At 47.8% G+C, this 19,284-nt stretch overlaps 2 protein-coding genes and 2 pseudogenes across 5 annotated transcripts; 3 read left to right on the top strand and 1 right to left on the bottom strand.

The window, feature by feature from the left end:
* The first annotated feature begins 2,420 nt into the window (after nt 1-2,420).
* On the top strand, nt 2,421-2,963 carry LOC309362462 (histone H4). The gene has a single exon (XM_081931812.1). It carries the CDS (start codon nt 2,483-2,485, stop codon nt 2,792-2,794), a length of 312 nt encoding a protein of 103 aa, XP_081787938.1. The 5' UTR covers nt 2,421-2,482; the 3' UTR covers nt 2,795-2,963.
* Nucleotides 2,964-4,019: 1,056 nt separating this feature from the next.
* On the top strand, nt 4,020-4,763 carry LOC309362461 (histone H2B 1/2/3/4/6 pseudogene; annotated as a pseudogene). Its single transcript has one exon. The product of its transcript is annotated as a histone H2B 1/2/3/4/6 pseudogene (transcript).
* Nucleotides 4,764-8,372: 3,609 nt separating this feature from the next.
* LOC309362455 (histone H2B 1/2/3/4/6 pseudogene) lies at nt 8,373-9,199 on the bottom strand (annotated as a pseudogene). The gene has a single exon. The product of its transcript is annotated as a histone H2B 1/2/3/4/6 pseudogene (transcript).
* A 266-nt stretch (nt 9,200-9,465) lies between these two features.
* On the top strand, nt 9,466-17,838 carry LOC309362463 (zinc finger BED domain-containing protein 6-like). Of its 2 annotated transcripts, XM_081931814.1 has the most exons (3): nt 9,466-10,307; nt 11,160-11,371; nt 14,239-17,838. In XM_081931814.1, exon 3 carries the CDS (start codon nt 14,251-14,253, stop codon nt 16,936-16,938), a length of 2,688 nt encoding a protein of 895 aa, XP_081787940.1. In that variant the 5' UTR covers nt 9,466-10,307; nt 11,160-11,371; nt 14,239-14,250; the 3' UTR covers nt 16,939-17,838. The 2 variants fall into 2 exon arrangements, with proteins under 2 accessions (XP_081787940.1, XP_081787939.1); XM_081931813.1 differs by lacking the exon at nt 11,160-11,371 and having other exon boundaries at nt 9,467-10,307.
* The last annotated feature ends 1,446 nt before the right edge of the window (nt 17,839-19,284 follow it).

The raw sequence follows: 19,284 nt of genomic DNA, 5'->3' as shown, positions 1-19,284 counted from the left end.
CATTGCCTCGTGGGACCACATGCTAGTGGTGAGTAGGGCCAGTTGGTACTGGTAATATAAAATACCAACCCCCAACCCCCCAATCTTCTACCTTGCAAGGCAAAGACTTAATACAGGTCAAGGGCATATGACATCTATGCAAATATCCTCCAGTAAGCAGAACAGCGCCTTGGGCAGAGTTGCAACAGACTTTTATTCAGCTCTTGGTCCTGAGCTGCTCTCATCACAGCAGAGCTGGATGTCTTTGGTCACAGCCATGCGAAGGGCTCTTCAGCCAGATCCCATCACTTGGAGGAACGAGTACAAGTTGATACATTCTGCCTGATCTCAACAATGCGATGGACTCTTGTTTATTTCTCCTAGAAATTATCTGGCATAAGCAACCTAGATGGCGTTAGATATTCAGGGTGAGGTGTGCTGGCTGCTTTTTTACTCCTCCTAAAATGGTGTAACACTTAAGCAGAGCAAGAAACCTGCTAGAGCAGACCAAGGTGTACTCCAGCAATCCCATAAAATTGTAGGAATCCCCCTGCTGGATCAGGCTAAAAAAGACACATCTAGTCAAGGATTCTGGTCCACCAGGTTCCCAAGCAAGACCTGAGCACAACAACATGCCCCACTATGGATTTGTATTTACTAAGTGTCAATCAACACCCATTCAGGAATACCTGAACAGAGGTCTCCAATCATTTTAGGCCATTTGGATTTCTCTGGTTATCTTTGTCATCTTTCTTCCTTGGATCAAGCTCCCACACACATTGCTTTTTTCCAAAGGAACTGAGTAAAACTTGGATTCAGTAGAATTCATCTGAGACGAGAGCTGAAATATAAGGTGGGTGCCCTACAGTGTGTCTTTTCCTTCTCTCAAAGTCTATAACGTACTTGACCATTAGGGATAAAAGACTTGTCGATTATTCTTTTCTTCTTTGGCGATCACTTGTAGCCGAGTAAGATTGTCTTCCATAAACACAGTTTTAACAATGAGTCTGTAAGTGATTGTGTAGGCCAATTCTGGATCCACACATCCTTCCACAGTGGGGATTATAACTTCAGTATCTCCCTAGTAGTCTAAGGAATTAATTCTACTCCCTGAATCACTCTATATAGATCAATACACTTATTGACTAACATTGGTTTATCATGTGAAGCTTTCCTTCTCATTAGAAAAATGATCCCTATTGACCCCATTTAAGCAACCCAGTTTCCTTGTAAGAGCTATATACAGTATAGTTGTTGCTCTATATAAGAACCTGTCATTTCCCAAGCCAGGCAACGGGTCCATCTAGCTCTTGGGCAGGTTTTTACTTCTCAGTCCTGCCTGTCATTGAACGCAGGATCCCTTTGCATGCACACAAAGCCTGCTTGTGCTCTATCCTCTCCCCACAGAGCGACGGACCCCCTCTTCTGTTCCAGCGCCAGCCAGCGAAAGGCGACATTTCTCCTGCAGAACCTTAGAAGGCATAGATTTCTGTCCATCGTAAAACTAATGAAACTCCCCAAATTAAAGAATCATTCTGACAACTGAGTGTGCTGGTGATGAGGAGATGACCTTTGTGCCGCTGCTAATGGGAAAGCAATTTAGATTCTGGGATTGAAGAAAACGCTATTGTGCCGCTCACACTTCCCTTTGAACATTATTTTCTCCTCTACTCTGCAACACCCATACGCCCTCGAAATGTGCTCCAGAGGCTTGTCTGACGCGCAGGGAGAGAAGGGTAGAACCCCGTTTCTGTAACTTGGATACATGCCATAATGCCCTTCCCCCTCATAGTATCCCCTCACCTGTACGTTTTGAGCACCAAATTGAAAACAGCTCCCACGCCTTACTGGAGTGTGTATTATTTTCGTCAGTGGTGCTGCACGTACTGCGAATTCTGTGGTTGACTTTAGGAACAAAAGATGGTTTTTCTCTAAAAGCTAAAATCCGAACCTATATTTTTACTTTTAATCACCACATGCATCTGTCTATTTACCGCGGAGGCGATGCCTGCTTCCTTACATTTATTTTCGTACCAGCAGATTCATGTTGTCCCCACAGCAGGATGTGGAGTTAAAATTAGCAATTAAAAAGGGAAATTCCGCTTCCACGAAGCCAATCAATAGTCCCTCCTCGCTTGAAGGAGGCTAGGCCGAGAATGAATATGATACTATTCTCGAAGAGGTAACTTCAAGTGGGATTTTTACTTCCGCCCAAAAGCACGCATACGCCAGGACTGCACAAAAATCCTCTTTTGATCAGAGACAGAGAGAGGCGCCAAATAGCGCTTCCGCTACCATTTGCCGGAGAGTGTTTGATTGGTTAGTTTTAAATAGCTCTTCATCGTTGATTGGATAGCGTCAGCTCATGTGCACGGAGGCGTGACGCGTTTGCAAATACGTAGCTCATTGTTGAAGTTTTCATTCTGGTCGGATTCAAACTATTTAAGGGCAGTTTTTTCGGGAGCCGTTTCGCAGTGTGCGTTGGAAGCAATTCTTTAGGAAGATGTCGGGACGTGGAAAGGGAGGCAAGGGGCTGGGGAAAGGAGGCGCCAAGAGGCACCGCAAAGTGCTCCGCGACAACATCCAGGGCATCACCAAGCCCGCCATCCGCCGCCTCGCTCGCCGCGGAGGAGTCAAGCGCATCTCCGGGCTCATTTACGAGGAGACCCGCGGCGTCCTCAAGGTCTTCCTTGAGAACGTCATTCGCGACGCCGTCACCTACACCGAGCACGCCAAGAGGAAGACGGTCACCGCCATGGACGTGGTGTACGCTCTCAAGCGCCAGGGCCGCACTCTGTACGGCTTCGGCGGTTAACGGCTCCTCCGCTTCCATAGACCAAAACATTAACAAAAGGTCCTTTTCAGGGCCACCCAACTTTTCCGGAAAAGAGCCAATCGCTAACGCTATTTTACCTAACGCACTGGAATCATTGGAATAATGTCCAAAATACATAGAAACATACCTTGAAGCATACAGAGCTTTGGTTAATTTGTTCCGTTCCGTTAGTGATAAGCTCAATTTCCTTGTATGTATTTTCCTTTTAAATATTTCTGAATTCTCATTGCCTTCTGTAGCGGTGGGTTGCCCACATTTTCCTAAAAAGCCGATAATACTTCTGTTATCAGAAGCGATTACAAATGTTTGGATTTTCGTATTGCACTAACACATTAATTATGAGTTGGGGCCAAAGTGGGCGTCACCAACGTAACTTGCTTTCAACTGCATTGTGGATCAGGGTATTGGGTAGGTTCACAATACTTATGCAACTGCCACTGTTAAGTGATTTTAAAATAATTCTAATTATATTAAAAAATACAAGGTTTGCAACACGATTTTAAGCATATTGTAAGGCAGGAAAATATGCTTGCACCTAAATTTACTGCACTCAAGATTGAAGACGTGCATTAGATTGTAAATCTATGAATTCTGTAGTTTCAGCATACAACAGTTGCAAAGGAAAACAACTAAAATATTCTGTGCTTAAAACACACACCTTCAGGCATTTCCAACCGTTGGTCTGCGTTTAAATGTGCAATTTCTGGGTGTATTTTTTTAGCAGAAGTACACATTAACATAAAATTTAAGAACACTCAAGCTAACAGCAAAAACTTCATAAAATACAGTACTAGGAAATTGAAAGTTCAGCAAACTGAACCAAAGGCCAAAAAATAGCTGCCGAAACCCGGGATCGAACCAGGGACCTTTAGATCTTCAGTCTAACGCTCTCCCAACTGAGCTATTTCGGCTGTATATTGGAGCTCAACCTCAGAACATCTGAGCCTTTTTTCTCATTTTAATCTCAAGTATTCTTCCTTCCTGGGGATCGTGTAGATGTAGTGCAAGCTCTTACAAGGGTACTTCGATTACTCAACTTTTAACAGCACTTTGCCAATTTACAGTTTTGTCGCGAGACCCGTATACAACATACAACAGGGCAGAAAGTTCCCTAGAGAATGAGAAGAGATCGGGGTCTAATTCTTCCCAGGAAGGAAGAAGCGCCACTGTACCAAAGAAGCGGGAAAAGGGATTGGCCAGCTATCAAAATGGTGCCGCCTCCAGCCAATGAGAATTAACTGTTGTTAAAAAAGGCCAATAAGAAAAGTTTCTTTAAAACACCCAATTGCAGCGCGAGATTTGAAATGCATGGGCTCTCTTCCAATAGCGTAAGGGTAGCGTACGTCTCGTCCAATGGTAACTAAGATCTTTGGAAACTTCATTTGCATTATCCAGCCTATAAATAAAGGGACGGCGAATCCCACACCATCATTCTTTTACTGCTTGTGCTCTACGGTAGTGGTGATTTGATTGTTGAAGATGCCTGAACCGGCCAAGTCCGCTCCCGCGGCCAAGAAGGGCTCCAAGAAGGCCATTACCAAGACCCAGAAGAAGGGCGACAAGAAGCGCAAGAAGAGCAGGAAGGAGAGCTACTCCATCTACGTCTACAAGGTGCTCAAGCAGGTCCACCCGGACACGGGCATCTCGTCCAAGGCCATGAGCATCATGAACTCCTTCGTCAACGACATCTTCGAGCGCATCGCGGCCGAGGCTTCCCGCCTGGCGCACTACAACAAGCGCTCCACCATCACCTCCCGGGAGATCCAGACCGCCGTGCGCCTCCTGCTGCCCGGAGAGCTGGCCAAGCACGCCGTCTCCGAGGGCACCAAGGCCGTCACCAAGTACACCAGCTCCAAGTGAGCTGGGCGCCCTTTTTTCGGTTGCCTGGGAATGTGCTACAGAAACCCAAAGGCTCTTTTAAGAGCCACCCACTTTCTTAGTAAAAGATCTGATCACGCTTTTGTGTATAAAATACATAAGCCGCCGTGGCTTTAACATCAGTTACATCATAATCTAATTGTAGAGTTGTAGGGTGCCCTGCTAAGCAGTATGGAGAGCAGCCTTTGGATGAAAAGTGCTGCGGGAAATGTCTCGACTTTTTCATAAGATTCAGCGCTTCAAGTTATACTTAGCGAGTGTGTTTGCGATGGGCGGAGGAAAAGAGTAAAAACTTTCCTTTAAAAGCTTTTAGAGCTTGTTTTATGTATGCAAGTTAAATAAGTTAATTTAACAATCACATTGATTTCTAACAGTTTTTTTAAAAAAAGTGTCCAGTTTGCTTATAGATACGAAATATCAACGTATTTTAGAAGGGTGGAGAAAGCGTGAGTAGAAAATCTTAATTATGTAAGGGCTAAACATGTCCAACGACGCTGCTTGGAAGTATAAAATAACGGGACAATTTCAACATTTTAAATTCGCGCGCTATAAAGGGATTGGTTAGTTCCTTACTGACCCTTTCCAGGTGGCAACTCAGGAATGCAGGGTGCTTTGTCTAAGGTTTAACTGTGACTTCCTCGTTAGTATAGTGGTGAGTATCCCCGCCTGTCACGCGGGAGACCGGGGTTCGATTCCCCGACGGGGAGAAACGATTGTTTTCTTGACAAGTTTTATACGGTTTCTAAGCTGAAGTCCATCCATCAACGACCATGGTCAAATACACCAGTTAAATAAAAAGACACATCTTTTCTATTTTTACTATAAAGGTGCTGCATAGTCTTCATAAAAAACAACACACATAGGAAAGGGAGTCTGCACTTGACCTCAACAGAAAGGACTCAGTTCTATCCCGCGAAATTTATGTGCACTGGTGTGAGGACCAACATAGGAAAACCCTTTACACCACGCATAATTCATGATATGTATTGCTGGCAGATATGGTCACAAGACTAGGTGGTTTTACAAAGAGGGTTGACAAAGGAATGGGTATTAGATCAGTGATGGAACCTCCATTGTGAGGTGCAGTGTACCTGTGAATACCAGTAGTTGAGAGGGAGAGCACAGGAGCCGGGTCTGTTGTCTTCATGCTCTCCTGGTGGACTTTTTCAGAAGCATCAGGATGCCGACTAGTTAGTACAGAATATTCAACTAAATAGAGGTTTGATTCAGAAGGGTGGTTATGGTATGGTAAGTTTTGTCAATAAAGAAAATTACTTTTTCATCTTTTAAACTATGGTTACCGGACGTCCCCGTTTCCCCGGGACAGTCCCCAGATTTACAAATCCATCCCTGGATTTCATTTAATGTCACCAGATTTATATTTTAAGTGTTGTAGATTTATTAGTTGGAAATTGATATTGTGTGATTGGTTCAATGGCACAAGACATATCATATGGGGACTTCCAGCAAGGCAAAATGGTGGGTGCCACTGCCGTGAGCAGCTCCTGAAGCCAGCCAGAACCAATTGCACTATCAGGCTGGCTATGGGCTGCCACTGCCACTGCCGAGGGCAAACCAGGAATGCCTGGTGCATCAACTGGGATAACCGCTGACCCCCCCCCCCCCCCCGCGACCCAAATTGAGCTGGGTGTGAGTGGCCAACTGCCCAGTGGTGCTCCGGGGCCAGGGAAACCCCGGAACCAACACAGGGAAAAGGAGGAGAGGAGAAGGAGAAGGAAGAGAGAGATAGAGGAAGGAGAAAAAAGAGGGGAGCCCTGACCTTGCCGCACCGCTGCCGCCGCTCAGGAGGAGAGATAGGAGAGCACTGGGAGGGCAAGGACATTAGGCCGAGCCCAGGCCCGACCTGAGTCTATTCCACGGCGGCTAGTGCTCCAAGAGAGCAGGCCGGGGCCCAGAGGAAGGCCGAGTGACAGAGGTGTTGTAAATAAAAATATGCCCTTTTCCCTGATGGGGTATCCAAGAGCCCATATAGAGTCCTTACATAGGTTCCCTATTGGTAGGAGAAAATAACAGAGGCCAACCAGAGAATATTGAGAAGCAAAGCAGCTAGTAAGCTTGATCTTTATTGATCTGTTGCAACAGGGTGCTCCCCTCACACGCAGGAGAGGAAGAGGACCCCCAAAATTGCTGTGCAAGGGCTTATAAAGACTTTTGAAATTCCCATCCTCTAGATCAAGACCACCCCCAGAAACATTATGCATTCATCACAAAAGGGGTGTAACCTAAGACCACCCCTCAGATAAGGCGGTCTAAAACAGAATATTTGCATGTTGTTTTCTCCTGTCGCTTTTCCATTTTGACCATGCAGAGAAACATTTGCTCAGTTTAGGAATCAAAATGGTTCCAGGTTGGCTTTCCTGTGCTGATCTATGTACGTGTGGTTATGAACGTTGCCATATATCTAAAACCATAAAATTCCTATCAGAGGAGACCACAGAAGATATTAATTCTTAATTTTTAAAAATAACTTTAAAAAATTTTTTTTTAAAGTTTCCTCGGATTCTTTGGAAAAAATCTGGTAACCTTATTTTAAACTATCATTGATTTTCAACCAGCGTAATCCAGTAGTGGCTTTGGCTCTTAACTGGAAGGCTGTGGTTTGGGGTCATCCAGGGGCCGCTACGATTTTCCTTAAAAAGAAAAGCTACCTCATAAGACAGCCTTCAAAAATGTAAAATAAACTGGGCTTCTGTTAACACAGTCGATCGTTTTCTGGCTTTGATTACTGGCTTTGATTACTTTCAGCTCCTGTGTTTCATAGCAGACACAGTCTCCAGAAATTAATTTGCAAAGAAGGTGTTTGCAATGTTTTCTTTTTGGGCGGTGAAGCAATTTAGGAAAGAAAAAAACACAAACAGAAACCACTTGTGGCACTGGACTCTTTAAAGTGGGAAATGGGGATTAGGTCATATACGTAAGTGTTGATGAGGAGCGTATTTTAAAAAGAAATGGATACAAGATGCAATATAGGCCCTTTTTAAAAGTTATGCCATGTGACACAGTTCATCACCTGTCCATAATATTCTGTCTGTGGTACTTATTACTATTTCAATACAGGAAACGCGTGGAAAGAGCGTGAGCTTTTACCCACCGTGGTCGTTTACCCACCGTGGTCTTTGATATATATTTTTCCAAAGAATGTAAAGAAAAATCTCGCGCCCAACGTGGGGCTCGAACCCACGACCCTGAGATTAAGAGTCTCATGCTCTACCGACTGAGCTAGCCGGGCTGCTGATAAATGCGTTCTCAAACACAGTTTATCACTCGCTGGCTATCTTGCTGCCGAATATTTCGTTCTTTAATTTAAAACAAGCAGATCGCAGTACATAAATGCAGCAGCTTAATAGCTTCGGGCATCACTTCCACCTGGCCGTTTAGTGCCGGGTTAGGACCTGTATTTCTAGCGCAATCCAGGCTACTTCAGAAGCAAACCCCATTCAGTTCAATGAGACCTACTCATGCGCCTTTAGAAAAAGAATGAGGGGAAACGGCTTTGTCGTCCTAACGTGGATTTAATGGCGGCGGGGGGGGGAATCATTCAGAACCCCCCTAAAGGGATCAGTGTAGGAAGAACGCGGGGAAACTCAAAAGTCTCTCCCGACCAAAGAGCAAAGCAGCGCTTTGAACCTATAGGTTTTTTCAGGTTAAGAACAACCAGTCTCGCCATACCTTTTATTTTAGGCATACACACGTTTTCACTGATAACATTAAGCCCCACTAAAACAGGCCCATTGAAATAAAGGAATCAGACTAATACAGATCTATCATGAACTGGCCTTTGACCGAAATAATAATTACCACTATTATTAGACCTATTACTGTAATTGGTCGACCCAGATTTAAGAATAACGTTAGATACAGCCGATCTCTTTCTGCCCCCTCCCTCGTCTATTGGCATTATTCCCCACCAAACCCCGACAGCAGGACACCAAAGGAACCCCCACCCGGAAGGGGAATAGTTGGGAATTAACACATTAATACAAGGTGGAACAGCTCTTTTCAAATGAGAAAGTGGGTGGCTCTTAAAAGAGCCTTTGGGTTTCTGTAGCACATTCCCAGGCAACCGAAAAAAGGGCTCCCAGCTCACTTGGAGCTGGTGTACTTGGTGACGGCCTTGGTGCCCTCGGAGACGGCGTGCTTGGCCAGCTCTCCGGGCAGCAGGAGTCGGACGGCGGTCTGGATCTCCCGGGAGGTGATGGTGGAGCGCTTGTTGTAGTGCGCCAGGCGGGAAGCCTCGGCCGCGATGCGCTCGAAGATGTCGTTGACGAAGGAGTTCATGATGCTCATGGCCTTGGACGAGATGCCCGTGTCCGGGTGGACCTGCTTGAGCACCTTGTAGACGTAGATGGAGTAGCTCTCCTTGCGGCTCTTCTTGCGCTTCTTGTCGCCCTTCTTCTGCGTCTTGGTAATGGCCTTCTTGGAGCCCTTCTTGGCCGCGGGAGCGGACTTGGCCGGTTCAGGCATCTTCAGTCTTGTCGCTCAACTGCAGCCTCAAACAAGAGTGGTGGTGCTCTTGACGAGCTCCCGTATTTATAGGACGCTTATGGAAATGAGGGCTCCAAAGTGCGACGTCGCTATTGGACGGCGACGAGCTTGCGTCACTCTCCAGCGTTCCAAGGATGTAAATGACCAGGATTCGAACGCTGGAGTGCTATTGGGCGGCCCGGGAGGCCTGTGAACTAAACATTTCAGCTGCTGCCTCGAATTAAAAAGCCAGCCTGATTATATACTCAAATATTAGCTAGAAAAGCAAGCAAACAGACCTAGATAGATCAGATTAATGGATCCAGCCTTTTCCTCTACTTTTGCCTGTTGCTAGGTTGCAAAGCTCTCATAAGGAAAATAATTAAGGGCTGTAATGCATTATCCCGTGAAATTTTTAAAAAGCAGGAAACGTGAATTTATTTTACGTACAATTGAAATACCGGCTGATGGGTTGATTTAATTGGAGCAGGGGACGGGAAACACATGCAGGGAGGATCAAAGCAATCGTTGCATTTTTCTCTCCTTTTTTAGCATGCAGTATGTGTCGAAGATGCATAATTGCAAATGAGAATTTACGCTAAGGGCTGGATTCGGTTCCTTTCACCACCCACCTGGTACTAATGCCCCAGAAAAATTCAGTGAGTAAACGTGTAGGACTGCGAATGCACTCGCTAGGAGTAAATCTCAGTGGGGCTTGCTTCCGAGGAGCTATGCACAAGAATCGACACCTCGCTCCCAATCCCTCGCCAAGCAAACCTACGAAAGTGTGGGTCGTGCAATGAATTTTGCGGAAGGAAAAAAAGAAATATGGGAAGTGAGGTTTCCTGTAAGGTTTTTTTTTTAACATCCGGGTGTTAGGGTTTTCTTCCGGGTGCTTTTTGTTCCTTTTTTACGTTTTTATATATCGTTTTGGAATAGATAGCCTGCGACATTTTAAAAAAATAAATAAATGATCATCTGTATTTTTAAAATCGGGCGTCGTTTTGCGCGTGCGCGTCTTTTTGCAATAAGGCGTATCGCTTACTTGCAAGCCATCTCTGCAAAAAAATAATAATAACTGAGGGATTGGGTTGTTCCTGATAGTCGGCGCAGCTTCCATCTTGGATTGGTGAGTGTGTCCCGCTTTTAAGGGCGAAGATCGCTTTTGTCTCTCGTGCTTCGGTATCAGAGAAAGGCGTTGCATCTCCTTTTAAGCCACTGAGAGTTCAGTTAAAGAATACGCCTGCGGGGAGGAGGGAGGGGAAAGGCGTAGCAGTGGTGATTCCCCCCACCCCCTTTTTAAAAAATATTTATTTATTTAACTGTTGTTCTCTTCAGTAACGTTTTAGATTTCACGCATATTTCTCTAGCATCTAAAAAAAGTAAATTACAACAACCCTGTAAGGTAGGCTAGAGCTAGTCTCTCTACATTTCCCATGTTAGGGGAACTTCTCTTTTTTTTATAATGATTTTTTTATTATTTTTACAAAACAGAAAAAACAGGGAACAAGGGTAAAGGAAAAAGGAAAAGCAAACACATCACAAACAAGTACATAAAACATGACTTCCCCATACCTCCCCTTCTCTGCATTGTTATTTTATAATGTGTCAGCAACCCTTCAGTCCATTTCTTTATATATTCTCATTAAGTTTTCCCCTTTAATTTACGATTTACAGCTGTAATTCTTTGTTTCTAGCCTCTCAACATCTTAACCGTCCAATATTTTACAGTGGTTCTTAAGGTATACTTTAACTTCTCAATCTTGCTTCCCTTCATGTTGAAAGACTTTTAACTGGTTAAACGAAACAATAGTGTTCCTTTGTTTATTAATTACCTGCCTTTAACCCTAAGCGCACAGGGCGGGTTACAGCATTAAAAAAAAGCAATATTGAAAAACAATTCAAAACAATATGTCGATAGACAATCAGAATAGATAGATATGAACAAAAGTGGGGGGGGGGGTTCCCTCTGTTTCTCCAGATGCTGCTGCACTCCAGCTCCCATTCTCCCTGACCATTGGGCATGCTGGCTGGGGCTGGGGGGGCAGTTTGGAGCCCAACAAGGTGCATACTTCATTGTTCCTGCTATCCAAGAGCTTCTGGTCAAGGTGCTAGGAAAGGAAATCGGTGGTGGGATTTGCCAACCAGCTTTAAACACCTTTGGAGAATGTTTTCTTCCTGCTCCTGCAGGAGGTCTGCAAAAGGCTACGCTGGGTGAACTTCTCATGAGAGGGAGTTACTTCTAGAGTAGCGGCACCTCTACCACCAAGGGCTGTAGCTCAGCAGTGAAGCATGTGCCATGCATGTAGAAGGCGCATAGGGACGTAGGGCTGGGGATATTGCCTGCCTGGCCGAAATCCCCGGAGAGCTGCTGGCAGTAGACAATACTAACGCCCCTTCCAACATTTCTCTGATGAAAATAGAGGACTTCTATACAGTGGTACCTTGGTTCTCAAACTTAATCTGTTCCGGAAGTCCATTCCTAAACCAAAGCGTTCCAAAGCCAAGGTGCGCTTTCCCATGGAAAGTGATGCAAAACGTATTAATTCGTTCCAGACTTTTAAAAGTCCACTACAATAACAATTTAACATGAATTTTACTATCTAACGAGACCATTGATCCATAAAATGAAAGCAATAAACAATGTACTGCAGTCACACAATCAATCAATCAGTGGCTGAACTGGGTTCCACACAGTCAACAAAAAAAGAGCCTCAAAAACAAAAAATGCAAAATAAATAGTAAAAGCAGACAGATCTCAGCGTAACATGCAAAACGGAAGTGTGTTACTCAAATCAGAAGCGTAACACTCAAAACGGTGCATATTCGGCTTCTGAAAAAAGTTGGCAAACAGGAACACTTACTTCTGGGTGTGATAGGAATGTTGAGGTCTTATGTATATGTTAAATGTTCATAAGTGTACCAACCAAGCATGTACATAGATCAGCACAGGAAGACCAACCTGAAACCATTTTGATTCCCAAACTGAGCAAATGATTTCTCTGCAAGGTCAAAGTGGGAAACCTCCCCATTGTCTTTTCCTTCACAAACCCTGTCTTAAGGGCACATTTAAGATATGAATAGGGTGTGAACTTGTGACTTGGCCCAGGAACTAAGTATTTATCATTACAAAAGACTGGTCAGGTTCCCCAGGCAATCCAATCAAGTAACCTGCCAGACAGGAGATAAACAACAACAGGAGAAAAACAACATTCAAATTTATGTTTTAGACCACCTCTTCTGTGATGTAGGTATGATGTATATGGGGTGGTGGTCTTGAGCTACACCCCTTCTGTGATATATGATGTTTCTGGGGGGTGGTCTTGATCTACAGGGTAGCAATTTCAAAAGTCTATATAAGGCCTTGCGCTCCATTGTTCTGGGTACCTCCTCCTTTCCTGCGGGTGAGGGGAGCACCCTGTTGCAACAGATCAATAAAGATCAAGCTTACTAGCTGCTTTGTTTCTCAATAGTCTCTGGTTGGCCTCTGTTATTTTCTCCTACCAATAGGGAACCTATGAAAGGACTCTATATGGGCTCTTGGATACCCCATCAGGGAAAAGGGCATTTTTTGTTTACAACATGGGTTTGCAGTGTTTGGGTTCCAAGTTGTTTGAGTACCAAGGCATTTGAGAATCAAGGTACCACTGAATTGTAAGCCTCTTTGAGGCAGATCTGACCTATCTCTCTTTGCAAAATGCCATGAGCATGAAGTAGCACCATAAGAAAATAACTGGGGCAAATGGAGTCAGCAACAAAATAAAATAAAAAAATTCCTTCCAGTAGCACCTTAGAGAACAACTAAGCACACGAAAACTCATACCAATAACAAACTTAGTTGGTCTCTAAGGTGCTACTGGAAGGAATTTTTTATTTTGTTTCGACTACGGCAGACCAACACGGCTACCTACATGTAACTAGCAACAAAATAGTGTGTGAAGAGCTATGATGGAGGATTTCAGCCCCACTGTATGCCCCCCTCTATACCCACCCAACTCCATTTATTTACCATTTTCCTGCTCCCAAGAATCAGTAGGATTCTCTGGCCATTGCTCCCACTCAGTGGTGTTGTAAACAAATCTGCCCTTTTCCCCTTATGGGGTATCCAAGAGCCCATATAGAGTCCTTATGTAGGTTACCTATTGGTAGGAGAAAATAACAGGCCAACCAGAGAATATTGAGAACCCTGTTTCAAACACTGCATATTTATGGTCCCCCAGTACTTTCTTTTCTTAGGATCATTCAGGATCTCTGAATCTACAAAATACCTTGGTCCAGCCCCTTTTGACACAATCTGTGGTAAAGTGCCTGGGTATTATCTGTTACAGATAGGTAGCCTTGTTGGTCTGCCATAGTCAAAACAAAAAAAATTCCTTCCAGTAGCACCTTAAAGACCAACTAAGTTAGTTCTTGGTATGAGCTTTTGGTATCTGAAGAAGTGTGCATGCACACAAAAGCTCATACCAAGAACTAACTTAGTTGGTCTTTAAGGTGCTACTGGAAGGAATTTTTTTTGTTTTGACTATGGCAGACCAACACGGCTACCTATCTGTAACCTAACCCTACTGCTCTTCATCGGTAGATCTAAGGGCAGTTCACGAGAAAAAACAACGCAGAAAATACGTAATGGCACAATGGGTCGATGCATCTGCCTGTTAACCAGAAGGTTGAGCCTACCATGGGACAGCTGTGGGCAAGATTCCTGCATTGCAGGGGGGTTGCCATAGATGACCCTCAGGGTCCCACACAGCTCTACAATTCTATGTTAAAAACAGCAGCAAAGCAGTAACAATTTTGGAACACATTTAATAGGCCATCAGATATTACGTTCAATGAAAGATTGCCCAGATGGTAATGAGAACCTTGAGCTGACAGAGATGTCCCACCCTTGCGGTGTGAAAAGTTGTGGGGAGGGGAGGGGAGATGAAGGTGGGACAGCACATTGCCCTTTGTTTCCTGCATTTGAGTGTCTGCTTTTAAAAGAAGCCGCTGGGCTTCTGAGTGATCAGAGGGAGCCTGCCTGGAGTGAAACACCTGTGTTCCTTTTCATCCCCTTCCAGGGCTCCTCTGCCATGATGCCAAGGCGTGGCCGGGGCAGAAGAGCCCAGCTGGCAACTTTCTCCCGGAGAGGCGTGGCCATCCACCTCCAGGAGACTCACTTCTCAGGTGCGCTGGAAGCCGGCGTTTCCCGGGAACCGTTCCCCGTCATGGCTGCCCCGGCGGTTTCTTTGCAGCCGGCAATGAAGGAGGAGGAGGAGCCCGGCCCGTCGACGACAACCGTGCACGACCTCTTCTCCTACCTGAAGGAGAAAGAAGACGAGGAGGACGAGGATGCGGCAGAACTGGGCGCTTTCTCTCCAACGGCGTCCAACCAGCTGGGGGCGAAGGAGCACGGCCACCCCGAGGCTCAAGAGATGCTCTCGTACCTCAAGAAGGAGGAGGACGACGATGGAGAGGAGGTCATTGAGAGAGTGTCGTTCTCCCCGCCCCACGTCCTCCACCCGCAGTCTGCTCCTCCGGGGACCTACATGCCCGCCGGCACCATGGGCAGGGCGGGCATCGAGATGGTTCATTTCTTCACCCCCATGACGCATGTCTCGGCCTCTTCCCACCACCACCATCACAAGCGCGGCCGCGAACGGGAAGTGCTGGTGGTGGACGGCATCCCCACGCACGCCCCCAAGAAAACCACCTCGGCCGTGTGGGATTATTTCACCCTGGATCCCAGGGAGCCATGCGTAGCTGTCTGCAGCACTTGCCAGAAGCGAGTGCGCAGGGGCAAGGACGGGGGCACCCGCCCTGGCACCACGGCCCTCCACAAACACCTGAAGGTGCACCACGGGCTGCACTTGCCGGGTGTCGCGGTGGTCCCTCCTTCGCCCCTGATGCCCCTGAAGGAGAGGCCACACGGCCCGACCATCGTGGTGACCGAGCCACCCGTCCCGGCCTTCCAGCCCGCGCGCCAGGAGAGGAACCAGCCGTACTACCCGCCGACGCACTCGGCAGCCATCCAGCTGGCTTCTGAAACGGCCTGGATGCTCGCCGTGGACATGCAGCCCCCATCGTACGTGGAAAGCGACGGGTTCCGCCGGCTGATGGCCACTGCCCAGCCCCGCTGGAAAATCCCTGGGCGCGCGTTCTTCGCCACGAAGGCTGTGCCCGAGCTGTCCAAGGTGGTGTCACGAGCCGTCCGCCAAGCGGTGGTGGGCAGCGTTGGCCGTACGGTACACATCGCCATAGACACCTGGTCTGCCCAGCAGACGGCCTCCTACATGTCGGTGACGGGGCACTGGGTGGCTGAGTCGGCGGGTGTCCTCTCGCGGCATCACGCCACCTTGTCGGTGTGTGCCTTCGAGGGGCCCTGCTCGGCCGAGGACATCTGCCACAAGCTGAGGGAGGTGCTGCAAGACTGGCTCTACGACCTGAAGACCGGGGGCGTGGTCCTGGACGACGGGGCCAACACGGCAAAGGCCGTGCGCGAGCTGCGCCTTAAGTACGTCCCTTGCCTGGCGCGCTGCCTGAAGCTGGTGGTGAAGGCCTTCTTGTCGGCCGATGCCCACGTCGACCGGCTGCTGAAGACGTCCCGGAGGATCTGCACCCGCTACAAGCGCTCAACGGCGGTCCGGCGCCGCTTGCTGGAGGCACAGGCCATCCTGGGCTCGCACCGGCAGCCGGCAGGGCACGAACCTCCCCGGAGATCCAACTCCACGCTGCGGATGCTGGAGAGCCTCTACCGGGAGCGGCAAGCTGTCAGCGCCATCTTCGAGCAAGACGAGGAGGCCGCCTTGCTGCACCTGACGCCGCCGGACTGGAAGGTGGTGAAGTGTTTGGTGGAGATCCTCAAGCCCTTTGAGGACGCTGCCACGCTGGTCACCCGCCCAGACGCCACTCTCTGCCAGGCTCTCCCTCTGCTGTGGTTCCTGGAGGAGCAGCTGCGGGCCTTGAGGACCAGGTACTACCAGGAGAACAACAACACGGCGGCCCACCTCACCACACAGGCCCTGGACTGCCTGGAAGCCCAAAACCAGTTGAGCGAGATGAAGGGCACCCTCATCTGCCGAGTGGCCGCCTTCCTCGACCCCCGCTTCAGGGACATCACCACCATGAAGCTTGGCGGGGCCGACACGGGCGACGCAGCCATGCTGAGGGAGCACATCCTCGATTTGGCCACCAGGTCCTACGTGCCTCCGGGGCCCGACGCCGACTTCTCCCCGATGGGGCGCTCGTCCCCGCAGCAGCCCAGCGGCTCCAGCGGACCCCCCGGCTCGGCGGCCTGGCAGTTCACCATGAAGCGCTGGCGGGCGATTACCAAGAGCGACCCGACCATGGGCCTGGCATCCGAGGGAGGGGCAGCGGCGGCCCTACGGGAGATGGAGGAGTATCTCCACGACAACGTGGACCATATCGGAGAGAACGCCGACCCCATGCTGTACTGGCAGGGGAAGATGGGGGTCTGGCCGGCCCTCTTCAAGGTGGCCCTGTTCCATTTTGGGTGCCCGCCCACGTCGGTGCCCTCTGAAGACGTCTCCGGCGGTGCCGGTTCGTTGGCGGACAGGGGGCACCCCAAGAACCTCTCCCCGGCCAACGTGAAGATGCTGACCTTCATCCGAAAGAATCGCCACCTCGTCCCACAAGACTGGAGGCTCTCTCTGGGAGACCTGCCCTCCTCGCAAGGCACCATGGGGTCGAGGGAGGACTTGGATCTGGAAGACGAGGAAGACCTTTTGACGGCGGATGAGGAACTGGAGGAAAAGCAGTGAGAAGCATGGCTACGTGCTGAACCATTCTGAGAAAGGGGACAACTGTCGTGGGCGTAGTTGCCTCGCAGAAAAGGAGGGAGGGTAGGAATTAATCCAAACCTGTTGTGAATTTTGTCTGTTGTGTTTTAAAGTTAAGGACTTTGATTGTTGATGTTGTTGTTGTCGTGAGAAGTGTTGGACGACGGAGCCGCTTCCTCTGCAGGCGGAACTCCCCCGCTGAACCCGTTTGAAGATGAAAGACTTGCTGTGCATTAGAGCAGGATCTTGCCTTGTGTGGCCCACCGAGGCGAATGCAACCCGCCAGGCGCTATGGTTGGCCCAGCAGGTCCGTGGCAAACCTCCAGTCAGTTACATCAGACTGCAGGAGCAAAGAGGTTGTCAAGCACAGCTGCAAAGCTTTGAGCAGCCCTCCATCGTGTAGCTAAGGAGTAGTCAACCTTTTTATACCTACCACCCAGTAACGCATCTTTCTTGATGGTAAAATTTCCTTACTGCCCACCAGTGCTCGATGGAAGGAGGGTTCAGCTTGTGCCATAGAAGCCCCTACTGCCCACCTAGAATCCTGAAACGCCCACTAGTGGGCGGTAGGGACCAGATTGACAACCCCTGGTGTAGCCGGTTTTGTGAATGAAGCCGGAATGTGCGGCCTGTAGTTGTAGAATTCCCCTTTCAACAATGATGCTGTGTGTTGATTCTGTCTTTAGAAATGGTGCTAACATGGGGGGGGGGGTGGACTTTGAAGAAAACAAGTATTTGCCATTTTCAGAAATTTTAGACTCATTTTAACTGGGTGTTTCGAAACGCTTATTTTTAACATCCTAACTGCTCTCCTGAGTCGCTAACATGAAATAAGCTCAAAACGAAACAAGCTACCCAAATAAAAACTTTCCTTCGAGCAGACGAAGGATTTGTGTGTTTCATTTTTATCCCTCTTGCCCCTTCAGTCGCAGCTGTGCTATGAGCCCAGTTTTGATATGCAAAAGAAATGCATAGGATCCCCTGCCGCGAGAGGAGGCGATGTCCTCACTTGGTTAGAGAAGTCTAAAAGGAGATGTGATGAATTGTGTGCCAGAGGAGAGTCAGTGGTGGCTGTTAGCCACCATTGCCCAATGAAACCTCCATGTTCGGAAGCAGTCTATCTCCCAAGTACCAGTGGCATAACTGGAGCAGCAGTTTGGGAGGGCTGTTGCTATCATGCCCTGCTTTGTATTCTTCCTAAGAGGCGTCTGCCAGGCTACTGAAGAATGCTAGACACTCGAATTGTATGGTTTGCCTGAGCCCACATGGCTTTTGCTACATCTCACCCCACATTTATTTATGGGGGCAGTATTACCTCTTTCTAGGAACGTGGGTGGCGCTGTGGGTTAAACCACAGAGCCTAGGACTTGCCAATCAGAAGGTCGGCAGTTCGAATCCCCGCGATGGGGTGAGCTCCCATTGCTCGGTCCCTGCTCCTGCCAACCTAGCACGTCAAAGTGCAAGTAGATTAATACTTCTGGCGGGAAGGTAAACGGTGTTTCCGTGCACTGCTCTAGTTCGCCAGAAGCGGCTTAGTCATGCTGGCCACATGGCCCGGAAGCTCTATGCCGGCTCCCTCGGCCAATAAAGCGAGATGAGTGCAACCCCAGAGTCGGTCACAACTGGACCTAATGGTCAGGGGTCCCTTTACCTTTACCTATTACCTCTTTATTTGGCCAAGAATATTCTTCCGGAGCAGAAGAGCTCAATAAGACAGTCCTTGCCCCAAAGTTTACAATTCAGGACACAAAAGGAAAGGTGTCATTAATCACAAAGTTCCTATTATCAGCTGGAATGGAAAATAGGTGCTGGAGAAGAAATCACCAACCCTACTTCAAAACTTAAAAAGGTTAAACTGCTGAAACAGATTAAAATGACTTCAAATTTCAAAGCACCTGTGTAGGCTTGTAGAATGTTTTCAGCAGGTGCAGAAAGAAAACCTGTGATCTAGTAGGTAAACTGGTCCCAAGTTGTTAAGGGCTTTATAATCTAATATTAACACCCTGAACTTGACCTGGAAGCAAATCGGCAACCAGTGCAGATCTCTGAACGCAGGAGTTCTGTGCAATTGTGCTGCAGCATTCTGCACTAACTGCTTTCAGATCAAGTTTGATGAAGTGTAAGGAAAGCCCCTCTTAGAGCATGTTGCAGTAACCCAGTAATTCATTCATGCTTTCTGCTTTTGTCTAACTACAACCACCTGCAAAGAACCTTATTCTTTGCAACAGCCACAGGTTCTTGGCAATTTCATGGCAGATGTGTTGGATTCTGACCCCTTACATTACCTACAGAGGGATGTAGGAGAAGAAATGTTGAGATGCTAATAGC

This window comes from Podarcis melisellensis (assembly GCF_964234715.1).
Source record: "Podarcis melisellensis genome assembly, contig: HAP1_SCAFFOLD_345, whole genome shotgun sequence".
Lineage (NCBI taxonomy): Eukaryota > Metazoa > Chordata > Lepidosauria > Squamata > Lacertidae > Podarcis > Podarcis melisellensis.
Note: the sequence above shows the minus strand (reverse complement) of the source record. Positions and strands in the feature narration are given on the sequence as shown.